Source organism: Hypanus sabinus, chromosome 31, assembly GCF_030144855.1.
Source record: "Hypanus sabinus isolate sHypSab1 chromosome 31, sHypSab1.hap1, whole genome shotgun sequence".
In the NCBI taxonomy this organism is placed as follows: Eukaryota; Metazoa; Chordata; class Chondrichthyes; order Myliobatiformes; family Dasyatidae; genus Hypanus; species Hypanus sabinus.
Genome location: NC_082736.1, coordinates 26,025,751 through 26,040,661, shown reverse-complemented (window position 1 = coordinate 26,040,661; position 14,911 = coordinate 26,025,751). Strand labels below are relative to the sequence as shown.

General features: G+C 50.2%; 2 protein-coding genes across 2 annotated transcripts in view; one reads left to right on the top strand and one right to left on the bottom strand.

Annotated features, from left to right (window-relative positions):
- The window catches only part of rela (v-rel avian reticuloendotheliosis viral oncogene homolog A), a 99,078-nt gene that overhangs the window by 21,163 nt on the left and 63,004 nt on the right, over window positions 1-14,911 (top strand). The window lies entirely within an intron of this gene.
- Window positions 3,618-13,147, bottom strand: LOC132383620 (uncharacterized). Its single transcript, XM_059954815.1, has 5 exons — window positions 13,089-13,147; window positions 11,913-12,048; window positions 9,216-9,383; window positions 5,743-6,077; window positions 3,618-5,646 (listed from the first exon to the last, which is right to left on the bottom strand). The coding sequence occupies exons 1-5, from the start codon at window positions 13,145-13,147 to the stop codon at window positions 4,041-4,043; spliced, it is 2,304 nt and encodes a 767-aa protein (XP_059810798.1). The 3' UTR covers window positions 3,618-4,040.

Genomic DNA, 14,911 nt, shown 5'->3' with positions numbered 1-14,911 from the left:
TGTCCCGGCCAAATTTAAGAAATCTCGTTTGTGTGGATGCTGTGTGATGTGTCCCCTGTTTCAAATCATTACCCCAAGATAACAAATGGTACACAATATGCGATTGAACGATTGAGCTTTGTAATTCTTAATCTGACTATAGGGTTAATAGAGAAACAAAAAAAATAGAAAAGGTCCCATTTGGAGCTCACAGTGTTGTCCATTTGTTTCTGTCGACCTCCTCCAAGCGCAGCTGACCCTCGGACCCTCGCTCCTGAGTCCACTCCCTCCGTTCGCGTCCACTCTCTTCATCGCTCCCTGACAAAAGACCGCGAAAATCCCTGCTCCCAGACACACAAGAAAGAACAACATCCCACTCATTGACTAAGATGCCCCATTATATCTAGTCATAACCCAAACATTGCTGCCACAGAGAAACCATTAACTCAGCAGTGAAGCATTACAGAGAGGCCATTACATTAGCAGTGAAACATTACAGAGGGGCCATTACATTAGCAGTGGAACCTTACAGAGAGGCCATTACATTAGCAGTAAAACATTACAGAGAGGCTATTACATTAGCAGTGGAACATTACAGAGGGGCCATTTCATTAGCAGTGGAACATTACAGAGGGGCCATTTCATTAGCAGTGGAACATTACAGAGGGGCCATTTCATTAGCAGTGGAACATTACAGAGGGGCCATTTCATTAGCAGTGGAACATTACAGAGGGGCCATTTCATTAGCCCCAGCAGTGAAATATTAAAGAGTGTTACACAAGCTTATCTGTAAAAGTTTTATCTGACTGTTGTTGTGCAGATTTTTAAAGTCTAGAATTCCTCTTCCTCCTTTTGTCCGAGGTAGTGTTAATCTAAACACATTCAAATGTACATAACGTTCCCTGAAAATTGTCATTTCAGTTCTTATTTTACTTTGTTAACTTTCCAGATCAATGTCAGTTATTATTATTAATAATAACTACTTTATGCTCCTTGGGGAAATGACTGTGTCCATTCACCCGACTTCTGCCCCTCAGAACTTTATATACTCCCGTCAGGGGAAAATGTACAGTGGCTTGTGTTGCTGGGGTGTGGGAGGGAACACGGAGAGAATTAGTAGACCTCAGACAGACAGTGCCAGAGGAGGGGACGGAACACTAATCCCTGTAGCCTTGACACGGCCCTGATCGCTGAGAACTCGCCTTGGGGTTCAACAAGCCAATGAGGAAGCAAAACGTGCATCAGCCTTTGAGTGCAAGTGTCAAATCGGGATTGGGTTCATCGTCAAAGTCGGGTACACGTGAAATTTGTTAACTTTGCAGTAGCAGGACAATGCAACACAGCATGATAGAGAAAATATGGAAATTACATTAAATATACATAAGGTTAAATTATATATTTAAAAATATATGTAGATTATAATGTACTATGTATATATTTATTTAATTTAACACACACTCACACTCACACACACACTCACTCACACTCACTCACTCACACTCACTCACTCACACACACACTCACACACACTCACTCTGCAATAAAAAAGCGGTTAGCTAGCGTCCATGGATTCAATGTCCACTCAGAAATCGGATGGCAGAGGGGAAGAAGCTGTTCCTGAATCATTGAGTGTGTGTCTTCAGGCTCCTGTACCTCCTCCCTGATGGCAGAGGGGAAGAAGCTGTTATTGAATCGCTGAGTATGTGTCTTCAGGCTCCTGTACCTCCTCCCTGATGGCAGAGGGGAAGAAGCTGTTATTGAATCGCTGAGTATGTGTCTTCAGGCTCCTGTACCCCCTCCCTGATGGCAGAGGGGAAGAAGCTGTTCCTGAATCGTTGAGTGTGTGTCTTCAGGCTCCTGTACCTCCTCCCTGATGGCAGAGGGGAAGAAGCTGTTCCTGAATCGCTGAGTGGGTGTCTTCAGGCTCCTGTACCTCCTCCCTGATGGCAGAGGGGAAGAAGCTGTTCCTGAATTGCTGAGTGTGTGTCTTCAGGCTCCTGTACCTCCTCCCTGATGGCAGAGGGGAAGAAGCTGTTCCTGAATCGCTGAGTGTGTGTCTTCAGGCTCCTGTACCTCCACCCTGATGGCAGAGGGGAAGAAGCTGTTCCTGAATCGCTGAGTGTGTGTCTTCAGGCTCCTGTACCTCCACCCTGATGGCAGAGGGGAAGAAGCTGTTCCTGAATCGCTGATTGTGTGTCTTCAGGCTCCTGTACCTCCTCCCTGATGGCAGCAATGAGAATACGGTGACGGGGATCCTTAATGACGGGCACCACCTTCTTGAATTGAATTAAATTGACTTTATTTCTTGCATCCTTCACATACATGAGAAGTGAAAATCTTTATGTTACACCTCCATCTAAACGTGCCATGTATAATCACAGTAATTTATAATAAATAGAACAGTCAGTGTAACTCAAATCAGCGTGAGTGCATCAGTCTGACGGCCTGGTGGGAGAAGCTGTCCCGGAGCCTGTTGGTCCCGGCTTTTATGCTGCGGTACCGTTTCCCGGATGGTGGCAGCTGGAAGTTTGTGGTTGGGGTGACTCGGGTCCCCAATGATCCTTCGGGCCCTTTTCACACACCCCTCTTTGTAAATGCCCTGAAAAGTAGGAAGTTCACATCCACAGATGCGCTGGGCTGTCTGCACCCCTCTCTGCAGAGTCCTGCGATTGAGGGAGGTACGGTTCCCGTACCAGGCAGTGATGCAGCCAGTCAGGATGCTCTCAATCGTTCCCCTGGAGAAAGTTCTTGGGGTTTGGTGGCCCACACCAAACTTCTTCAACTGTCTGAGGTGAAAGAGGCGCTGTTGTGCATTTTTCACCACACAGCCTTTTGTGTACAGACCACGTGAGGTCCTGTTTTCCCTCTCAACCCCAGATCCATTGACATCAGTCGGGGTTAGCCTGTCTCCATCCCTCCTGCAATCCACAACCGGCTCCTTTGTTTTTGCGACATTGAGGGAGGGGTCGTTTTCCTGACCGAGGCACAGCTCCATGAAGATGTCCGGGACACTAAGGAGGCTAGTGCCTGCGGTGGAGCTAAGTTTACAACTCTCTGCAGTTTCTTTCGATCCTGTGCAGTAGCACCCCCGCCCGCCACGGTGGTCACAGTCTGGGCAGAGCAACCGACCGAGCGAGGAGTGCAACAGGGTGCTGCCCCCCCCCCCCCCCCCCCCCCCCGTAGGATCAGTAGGACAGTGCAAAACATAAAGTTACTGTAACTTACAGAGAATGTATAACTATGCTGAAGAGGAATACTGAGATATTGTTCATAAGATATAGAAGTGGTATTGGGCCATTCTGCCCATCAAGTGTTCTACTATCCCATCCTGCTCACAGCACCCATTCTCCTGCCTTCACCCCGTAATCAGCCGTTTGGCTAAGATCGCGTGTCCGGGAGTTTGTGGACTGCTTGGAAATCAGTGGCGGAAGGGAAGAAGCTGTTCCTAACATTGAGTGTTTGTCTTCAGGCTTCTGTGCCTCCCCCCTGACGGTAGCAATGAGAAGAGGGTGACGGGTGGGGAGGGGGTCCTTAATGATGGACTGCCCTTCGGAGCTATCCTCAGTGGAGGGGAGGGCTGTGCCCATGACGGAGGGGAGATGGGCTCACAAACCTAGGCGGAACTTTCCGATCCTGTACATTGGAGCCCCCCCCCCCACCAGGTGCCAATGCCACTGGTCAGAATGCTCCCCCACCGTACATCTGTTTAAAAATAACTTGCTCTGGGGACATTCCATAACTCCCCCAGCTCCTGAGTAAGGGCTGATTTGTACAATTAATACAGGCTGTTGAGTGTTTGGAACATTGAGAAGTTCAGAGCAAATTTATTATCAAAGGACGTAGTGTTTATGTCAGCTGAGATCCACTTCCTCGTGGGCATTCACGGTGGAACAAGGAAATGCAATAGAGTCAGTGGAAAACTGCACACAGACAAAGACTGACACGCTGCCAATGGTTAGAGGGCAAACTGTGCTCAGACACGAGGAAAAAATAACAATTGGTAAGTAGTACTGAGAAAATGCGGTGCAGAGTCCTTGAAAGTGAGTCCATAGGTCACGGAGTCAGTTCAGAGTTGAAGTGAGGGAAGTTACCACCACTGGTTCAGGAGCATGATGGTTGAGGGGTGATAACTGTCCCTGAACCTGGTGGTGTGGGACCTGATGCTCGAGGGGTGATAACTGTCCCTGAACCTGGTGGTGTGGGACCTGATGGTTGAGGGGTGATAACTGTCCCTGAACCTGGTGGTGTGGGACCTGACAGTCGAGGGTTGATAACTGTCCCTGAACCTGGTGGTGTGGGACCTGATGGTTGAGGGGTGATAACTGTCCCTGAACCTGGTGGTGTGGGACCTGACGGTTGAGGGGTGATAACTGTCCCTGAACCTGGTGGTGTGGGACCTGATGGTTGAGGGGTGATAACTGTCCCTGAACCTGGTGGTGTGGGACCTGATGGTTGAAGGGTGATAACTGTCCCTGAACCTGGCGGTGAGGGACCTGATGGTTGAGGGGTGATAACTGTCCCTGAACCTGGTGACGTGGGACCTGATGGTTGATGGGTGATAACTGTCCCTGAACCTGGTGACGTGGGACCTGATGGTTGATGGGTGATAACTGTCCCTGAATCTGGTGGTGTGGGACCTGATGGTTGAGGGGTGATAACTGTCCCTGAACCTGGTGGTGCGGGACCTGATGGTTGAGGGTTGATAACCTGGTGGTGTGGGACCTGATGGTTGAGGGGTGATAACTGTCCCTGAACCTGGTGACGTGGGACCTGATGGTTGATGGGTGATAACTGTCCCTGAACCTGGTGACGTGGGACCTGATGGTTGAGGGTTGATAGCTGTCCCTGAACCTGGTGGTGTGGGACCTGATGGTCGAGGGGTGAGAACTGTCCCTGAACCTGGTGGTGTGGGACCTGATGGCTGAGGGGTGATAACTGTCCTTGAACCTGGTGGTGTGGGACCTGATGGTTGAGGAGTGATAACTGTCCCTGAACCTGGTGGTGTGGGACCTGATGGTTGAGGGGTGATAACTGTCCCTGAACCTGGTGGTGTGGGACCTGATGATTGAGGGGTGATAACTGTCCCTGAACCTGGTGGTGTGGGACCTCTCGGTCGAGGGTTGATAACTGTTCCTGAACCTGGTGACGTGGGACCTGATGGTTGAGGGTTGATAACTGTCCCTGAACCTGGTGACGTGGGACCTGATGGTTGAGGGGTCATAACTGTCCCTGAACCTGGTGGTGTGGGACCTGACGGTCGAGAGTTGATAACTGTCCCTGAACCTGGTGGTGTGGGACCTGATGGTTGAGGGGTGATAACTGTCCCTGAATCTGGTGGTGTGGGACCTGATGGTTGAGGGGAGATAACTGTCCCTGAACCTGGTGGTGCGGGACCTGATGGTCGAGGGGTCATAACTGTCCCTGAACCTGGTGGTGTGGGACCTGATGGTCGAGGTGTGATAACTGTCCCTGAACCTGTTGGTGTGGGACCTGATGGTCGAGGGGTGAGAACTGTCCCTGAACCTGGTGGTGTGAGACCTGATGGCTGAGGGGTGATAACTGTCCTTGAACCTGGTGGTGTGGGACCTGATGGTTGAGGGGTCATAACTGTCCCTGAACCTGGTGGTGTGGGACCTGACGGTCGAGAGTTGATAACTGTCCCTGAACCTGGTGGTGTGGGACCTGATGGTTGAGGGGTGATAACTGTCCCTGAACCTGGTGACGTGGGACCTGATGGTTGAGGAGTGATAACTGTCCCTGAACCTGGTGACGTGGGACCTGATGGTTGATGGGTGATAACTGTCCCTGAACCTGGCGGTGAGGGACCTGATGGTTGTGGGGTGATAACTGTCCCTGAACCTGGTTACTGGGACCTGATGGTTGATGGGTGATAACTGTCCCTGAACCTGGTGACGTGGGACCTGATGGTTGAGGGGTGATAACTGTCCCTGAACCTGGTGGTGCGGGACCTGATGGTTGAGGGTTGATAACTGTCCCTGAACCTGGTGGTGTGGGACCTGATGGTCGAGGGGTGAGAACTGTCCCTGAACCTGGTGGTGTGGGACCTGATGGCTGAGGGGTGATAACTGTCCTTGAACCTGGTGGTGTGGGACCTGATGGTTGAGGGGTCATAACTGTCCCTGAACCTGGTGGTGTGGGACCTGACGGTCGAGAGTTGATAACTGTCCCTGAACCTGGTGGTGTGGGACCTGATGGTTGAGGCGTGATAACTGTCCCTGAACCTGGTGACGTGGGACCTGATGGTTGATGGGTGATAACTGTCCCTGAACCTGGTGGTGTGGGACCTGATGGTTGAGGGGTGATAACTGATCCTGAACCTGGCGGTGAGGGACCCTGATGGTTGAGGAGTGATAACTGTTCCTGAACCTGGTGGTGTGGGACATGATGGTTGAGGGGTGATAACTGTCCCTGAACCTGGTGGTGTGGGACCTGATGGTTGAGGGGTGATAACTGTCCCTGAACCTGGTGGTGTGGGACCTGACGGTTGAGGGGTGATAACTGTCCCTGAACCTGGTGGTGTGGGACCTGATGTTTGAGGGGTGATAACTGTCCCTGAAGCTGGTGGTGTGGGACCTGAGGCTCCTGTACCTCCTTCCCGATGTCAGCAGCGAGTAGAGAGCGTGGTCCGGATGGTGGGGGGTCCTGGATGGTGCGGGGTGGGGGGTGGTCCTGGATGGTTGGGGGTTGGCGGGTGGTTTCCTTGATGATGGATTTTGCTTTCTTGAGGCAGTGCTCCTTGTGGATCTGTGTATTGTTTGGGATGGTCTGGTTAGTACCCACTACCGTTACTGAGGATTTTCCGCTCTCTCGTTTGATGGAGAACACTCAGTGTACGTTCTCTGTACGTGTGTTTGTGTGTGTGTGTGTGTGTGTGTGTGTATATACACGCACACACACATATACGTATATATATATATATATATATATATACACACACACACACACACACACACGCATATATATATATATATATAGTGAAACCGATTGAATGGTGAAAGGCCTTGATAGAGTGGATGTGGAAAGGAGGATGTTTGTGATGGTGGGAGAGTCTAGGTCCAGAGGACACAGCCTCAGAATAGTGGGGCGTCAATTTAGAAGGCATATGAAGAGGGATTTCTTAAGCCAGAGGGTGGTGAATCTGTGGAGTTCTTCACCACAGGCAGCTGTGTCCTTTGGGATATTTAAGGCAGAGGTTGATTGGTCAGGCCATGAAGGGATACAGGGAGAAGACAGGGGACTAAAGCTGAGAGGAAAAACGGACCGGCCATGATGAAATGACAGAGCAGACTCGATGGGCCAAATGGCCTAATTCTGCTCCTATCTCTCGTGGTGTTAAATATACGTAAAGACTTGGCCTCCAGAAGTGAAGGTGGTCTGTCCTGTTTCTACAAAACTAATGTGGCCTCAGCAGGAGGGAGAGAGAGATCGAGTTGACGGTAGTTCACATTAGACATTTTATGTAGTTATAATTGTGCTTTATAATTGTGTTTAGCTACTTTCGCTAATGTTTGTAAGTTTGTTTTTGTGTCAGAAGCCACGTAGGTAACATTGGGCTTTGGCGTTCCCACACGAGGCCACGCTGCCACCGGACAGGATGCTCTCCTGGAGTATTGTGTGCAGTTTTGGTCCCCTAATCAGAGGAAAGACATTCTTGCCATAGAGGGAGTACAGAGAAGGTTCACCAGATTGATTCCTGGGATGGCAGGACTTTCATATGAAGAAAGACTGGATCGACTAGGCTTATACTCACTGGAATTTAGAAGATTGAGTGGGGATCTTATTGAAACATATAAAATTCTAAAGAGATTGGACAGACTAGATGCAGGAAGATTGTTCCCGATGTTGGGGAAGTCCAGAACGAGGGGTCACAGTTTAAGGTTAAAGGGGAAGCCTTTTAGGACCAAGATGAGGGAAAACTTCTTCACACAGAGAGTGGTGAATCTGTGGAATTCTCTGCTACAGGAAACAGTTGAGGCCGGTTCATTGGCTGTATTTAAGAGGGAGTTAGATATGGCCCTAGTGGCTAAAGGGATCAGGGGGGATGGAGAGAAAGCAGGTACAGGGTTCTGGGTTCGATGATCAGCCATGATCATACTGAATGGCGGTGCAGGCTTGACGGACCGAATGGCCTACTCCTGCACCTATTTTCTATGTTTCTATGTCCACGAAACAAGAAAAGCCCCCGCTGAATGAATGAGCGGAAAACATTAGATCGTCCTCCCACACACAGGTGGCAAAAGCATCAACCTACCCCTCGGGGAAGAGCATCACCCCCTCCCACCACCCCCACGCAAGAAATAGCTCAAACCCCAAAGAGACCATGAGGTAGTGCAGTGGTCCCCAACCAACGGGCCGCGGACCGGTACCGGGCCGATATGGAACGATACGAGTCAGCTGCACCTTTCCTCACTCCCTGTCACGCCCACTGTTGAACTTGAACACACGCGAGGTCACCAGTCGCCGAAGCGCAGTGACGCCCTCGCGCCGGGGGATCGCCGGTTGGCCTCGGGTCACCGGCCGGCGGGAAGCACCGTTGCTACTGGCCCGTGTGCGCGGGGAACCCGGGGCTAAAATATTCACAGACGACCTAATTCGGGCTCGGGGTTCCGCAAGTAGCAGAGCAGCTCGAGCCAAACTTTCGTCAGCTGCTCTCTCCAGACTGCGACCGCCGCAGCCTCGGTACGGGGACCTCCGGTCCTTACCTTGTCCTCTCACTGGTGTGTTGTCATGATTTTATATGTTCATATGGGGAAAATAAGCGCTGTGTGTTTAATATCCAAGCATTACTTAAAATGTTATGATGCTATTGACTTATCAGTGTGTTATAATTGACTTCACTATATTCATGCGGGGAAAATATGGGCTGTGTGTTTAATATTAAATTCGTTAGATAAACCCTTTTAGAAACGAAATTGAGTGTATTAGCCGCTTATAAGTGACTTATAGTTGACTCATCACCTATAGTCCGATCGTGATTAACACCCCCACCACCCCCAGTTGGCCAGTCCACAAGAATATTGTCAATATTAAACCGGTCCGTGGTGCTAAAATGGTTGGTGACCCCCCGAGGTAAAGTGCATAGAAAATCCACTGTTCTCCCCAACGAGGGAGAGTGAGGTACCGCCCCCGCCACAGCGAGCGAGGGACCTACAGACCGCTGCTTATTTTGACTGCAGCTCGCAGCCTCCCGCGACGCTTCAGTCCGCGGCACCGACGTGGAATCGGTACTTCCACGGGGCCGCGCCCCGGAGGCGCCCGTCTTCCCGGCCGCTGCTGGAGATGTCAAAAGCGCCAGGCCGCTCGGCGAGCGGGAACCCGCCGCCGTGCCGAACCGCAGTTTGAGTGCAGCTGTAGCTCACGGACTCCGACAGGACCCTGGCCACCTCGAAAAGGAGAGACATTAAAGAGAAGATTGAAAACTGTTTTGCCGACGGACTGGGAGAAGTCACCCTCTGGTGCCATTTTTAGCTCCTCCCCCTCCTGATTAGATAGTCAACATTTTGGGAAGATGCCTGAGTATAAGTTAAAAAGTTAAAGTCTGTCCCGAGCCTTATAGGTTCATCAGTTTCTGGTGCTTGTGCAGGTTTCCGTGGCGTGAAGCGACTGAGAGTACGAGACTCCCCCCAGATAGGACGCCTGTCTATCGTGAGGGTAACCCCCAGCATTTTGACAGTACCCATTTTCAGCTGGGTGGACTGGAGCAGTGTGTGGTTAAGTGTGCCTTGGACACAACACGCTGCCTCGGCTGGGGCTCGAACTCACGAGCTTCAGATCGCTAGTCCGGCACCTTAACCACTTGGCCGCGCGCCACCCTGCATATATAAGTCCATTAGAAATCCGAGAGGTGGCATTTTTGACAAGCACGGAGTACCGGCGGGGTTTGACAGCGCGGATGTGTCGGGGCTGACGTTCCCACTGGGCTGGGCTGGCCGGAAACACAGGGTGCGCTGCCTGGAAAGGAAGGGTGCGAACATTTGGGATGAGGCAAAGTTCCTGCGGGCGGAGGCCACCGGGCAGATCCCAGACAGAACTGGCTGCCGACGCGGGGGAAGGCAAACGCTGGAAACTGGAGCCACCCACGGTTTGTTGGAGGGACTCAACGAGCCAGCAGCATCCGCGCAGGGAAATGTGCCGCGAGTCCGAATCTCGTTTACCGTCACAGACATATAACGTGATTTTCTTTTTTTTTGTTTCTGGCAGTACATAAAATAACTATACATTACAATAAGAATGTACCTTTAAAACATAAATAGTGCAGAAAGAGCTTCCCGTCCTTTCACCTTATTCTAGATAAAGATGGCGCCAGCGTCCAACGCGACCGAGAGCGACATCCTCCAGACGGTTCACAACGCTGTCTCCTTCTTTCAAACGTGGTTCTGCTACTGTCGGGGCCAATGATCAACATCTCGATGGTCTGTTTCCAGGCCGGTCAAGCGATCTGACGCTTTGCATCCTCCGGAGGAAAGGAAAGGGTGTTCATCAAGTCAAGTCTATTGTCATTTAACTATATACACGTATACCGTCAAACGAGATGATGTTTCTTTGAACCAGGGTGTAAGGCACAGTAGTACTCTCAATGCACAGTAACTGATGAAAGTAAGGATAATATCTTTACATGAATTACTCATCAATAGACAAACTGAAGTGCATAAACTAAATATTGTCAGGTACGGAACAGATTAGCCGGTGACACTTCGAATGCGATGTGGCAGGGGTTCAGAAGCCTGACGGCCTGAGGGAAGAAACTGTTTCCCATCCTGACCGTTCTTGTCTTTATGCATCGGAGTCTCCTGCCCGACGGTAGAAAGTCAGAGAGGATGCAATTAAAATCATAAGATATAGGAGCAGAATTGGGCCGTTCGAGTCCGTTGGGGGAGGGAGGGGGCGGCTGATTGCCTCGACGTGCCAAGCCGTGGACAGGGCTCTCTGCGGTTTCTCGCGGCCCCGTGCTGAGCCGGGATGCGTCCGGGTTGGGTGGTCGCTGTGCCGCATTAAAAGCTGCGGGCTGGCGGTCGCGGCCGGACTCCGATCGGCCTGCGTCAGACGGGGGCAACGTGTGTGTGTGTGTGTGCGTGCCTACGTAACTACTCTGACTGCGTGCCCGTTTGACTGCTCTCTCTACTGGTGGCATCTCCTTCGTACACAGTACACTCCCTTCAACTGCAACATAGACAGCTCCCACGAGTGGCGAGTAACTAACTCCACCGTACCAGCACTGAAACCCTCTCCGACAATGAACTGGAGTTTATAAGCAACTAATTTTTGGTCACCAATTTACAGGAAGGATATTAATAAGGTTGAAAGAGTGCAGAGGTGGTTTACAAGGATGTTGCCGGGACTTGAGAAACTGAGTTACAGAGAAAGGTTGAATAGGTTAGGACTTTATTCCCCGGAGCATAGGAGAATGAGGGGAGATTTGATAGAGGTGTATAAAATTATGATGGGTATAGATAGAGTGAATGCAAGCAGGCTTTTTCCACTGAGGCCAGGGGAGAAAAAAACCAGAGGACATGGGTTAAGGGTGAAGGGGGAAAAGTTTAAAGGGAACATTGGTGGGGGGCTTCTTCACACAGAGAGTGGTGGGAGCGTGGAATGAGCTGGTAAATGTGGGCTCACTTTTAACATTTAAGAAAAACTTGGACAGGTACGTGGATGAGAGGGGTATGGAGGGATATGGCCCAGGTGCAGCTCAGTGGGACTAGGCAGAAAAATGGTTCGGCACAGCCAGGAAGGGCTGAAAGGCCTGTTTCTGTGCTGTAATGTTCTATGGTTCTCTTTGAATTTCTAACTCATTGATGACTCTATAATGAGCAGTAATTTGTGTTTTTAAAAAAAAGTCTAAAATAATCTAATAATCAGGTTTATTGTCAAAGGTTTAATAAGTGTGACCCTGTCTTGGATGTCTCTCTTGCGATCGCAAGGCCCTGTTGGATGTAATAAAAGCCACAGGCCTGTTTACCCCGTTCGGTGGTGAGACGGGCGGCGAGGCAGCCGCGTGGCCTCAGTTGTGGCGAGGTCTCGGCCCCAAACTGCGGGCTTGCAGTCCAGCTGAGACAAAACCCGGAGGCAGTGTTAGGGGGGGGGGGGGGGGGGGCTGGCTTCTCCCATCAGTGCTGCCCTCTAGTGTTTGTCTGGCAGAAGGACAGGCTAGGAGTTGTACCATCAATTTGCATCTCGCTCAGGGACTTGGACTATACGTGCGTTTTCTTGTGTAACGATTTGTGTATGTGTGTTTTTTTTTACTCTAACAATTTTGAATGTATGTTTTTGCACCTGTCCCATTCGACTGTATCCATGTCCGATTCACATTCAAATTCAGTTTATTGTTATTTATAAACCACAAATACAATGCAGTTAAAAAATGAGAATGATATCCTGAAAAAGCACAAAACAGACCACACAAGAAAAACCACATAACGTTTGGTAATCCCCAATCCAGAGTCTGGAGAGGCTGCTGCGTATCGATATCGCGCTACCATCTTAGCGCGTTCCCCGGAAAGGAGCTCCAAACCCACCAGACAAAACTAAAGCTACAAGACCTACACAAAACCACATAGTTACATATAGTTAGAGTTAACATACAGTTTCAACAGTGCAGACAATACCATAATTGATAAAAGGCTAACTGACAAAGACTACATAATTATAACACATAGTTTCTACAGTGCAAAGTAATACGTAATCTGATAAAGGGCAGACCGTGGGCACGGTAAATGAAAGTCTCGAAGTCCCCGACAGCCCGTCATCTCACGCAGACGGTAGAAGGAAGGAAAACTCTTCCTGCCGTGAACCTCCAGCGCCGCAGCTTCCCGATGCAGCCTCTGGGAGCCCCGACCACAGCCAACTCCGAGTCTGTCCGAAAACTTCGAGCCTCCGACACCGAGCGCCATCTCTGCCGAGCACTTCGACCCCGGCCCCGGCCGCCAAGCGACAGGCAAAGCCGAGGATTCGGGGCCTTCCTCTCCGGAGATTTCTCGATCGCACAGTAGCAGTGGCAGCGAAACGGGCATGTCCAAAGTTTCACCAGATGTTCCTCCGTGCTTCTCACGTCCGTCTCCATCAAGTCAGGATTGTGCACGGCTTCCTACTTGACAGATGACAGATATTCATCCCGGAGTGGCTGCTGCACGCTGCGTCGCGCCGCCATCTTGAAGTCTGGCCTGGATGATAATTAATCTCGGTTTGATTTGATTTTGATATCCAATACAGAGCCTGAAATTCTTCCTCTTCACAGACACCCACAAAGTAAAAAAAAGCCACAGAATGAACGATAGAAAGATCAAAGACAAGAAGCCCCCCCCCCTTTTGCCAGAGCAGCAGCAAATTGCATTGACCCCCCCCCCCCCCCACCAAAGTTCCAGAGTCTGTCATTACTACAGTGCACAAACCAACACTTACTGTCTCACCAGAGGGGGAGGGAGGTCACTCCTGTGACAGCGAGAGCAGAGTTGCTGTTCCGATGTCGCTTCTCCCCGCCCGTCCCCGAGGACCTCGCCAGAGAAAGAGAGCGCGAGGGATTGCTCAGGTACGAGGGTCCAACCAGCGGTGGTGTCAGCCAGCGATGGGCAAAGACACCGCCTGCCGTCTGGCTCTTCCAGTCTTGATGATTCAGATCGCGTTTATTAAAGTACGTACGCGGTGTTCGTCCTCCCCGCGGGCTGCCAGGAAACGAAGAAAACCATGGAAACCGTTCAGAGAGAAACATCAAACCCCCAACGCGCAACAAAAAAAGCAAAAAATAAAGTGAGAAGCACAGAATATAACGTGAGAAGCACCGAAACGTTGAGTCAGCGCGGCTGTTGGAGGCCCCTGTACTCTCCCCTTCCCCCTCCAACCGCCCCCCCCCCCGCTGTTGTCCTCGGGTTGGGGCAACTTGAATAAGCGGCGCTGCAGATGGTAACTTTGAAACCGCGCGCTCTTGCTCTCCCTCTCGTCTGTTCAGTTCAATTTCAGTTTATTGTCATTTAGAAACCACAACTGCAATGCAGTTTGAATAATGAGACAATATTCCTCCAGAACGATATATCAAAAACACGTGACAAAACAGACGACACCAAAAAGATCCACATAACGTTTGGCAATCCCCAAATCCAGAGTCCGGAGAGGCTGCTGCGTATTAATATCGTGCTATCATCCTCGCGCATTCCCCGGAAAGGAGCTCCAAACCCACCAGACAAAACAAGACTACCCAGACACACCAAGTCAGGAGACCAACTCAAACCAAAGCACCCAACAAACCAAAAACTAAAGCTACAAGACCTACACAAAACCATATACTTACATATAGTTATAGTTAACATATAGTTACAACAGTGCAGACAATACCATAATTGATTTAAAAAAAAACAGACCTTGAGCACAGTAAAGATAGTCCAAAGATGTTAAAAGACTATAAGCTCGAAAGAAACCACCACACAGTTTCCACAAGTCCTCAGGGTCCCGATGGACTCGTCATCCCACGCAGGCGGCAGAAGGGAATACCCCCGCTGTGGACTTCCACGGTGCTGCCGGACCCAGCCACTGACACTAACAGAGCCCAGGTTGCATGAGTGAATAAAACCAAAGATATTTGCACAATAGATAGTCACTGTTCAGAAATTAGGCTATATTAACAATGGTTTGCTTATTTCAGTATATTTGTAGGATAGCTTGAATGTGACTTCAATCTACATATAGACTGGGTTGAACCAAATTGGTAAGGGTGCTGAGAAAGAGGATTTCATTGAATGTATGCGGGATGGTTTTCTGAACCAACATGTCGAGGAACCAACTAGAGAGCAGGCCATTCTAGATTGGGTATTGAGCAATGAGGAAGGGTTAGTTAGCAATCTTGTCGTGCGAGGCCCCTTGGGTAAGGGTGACCATAATATGGTGGAATTCTTCATTAAGATGGAGAGTGACATAGTTAATT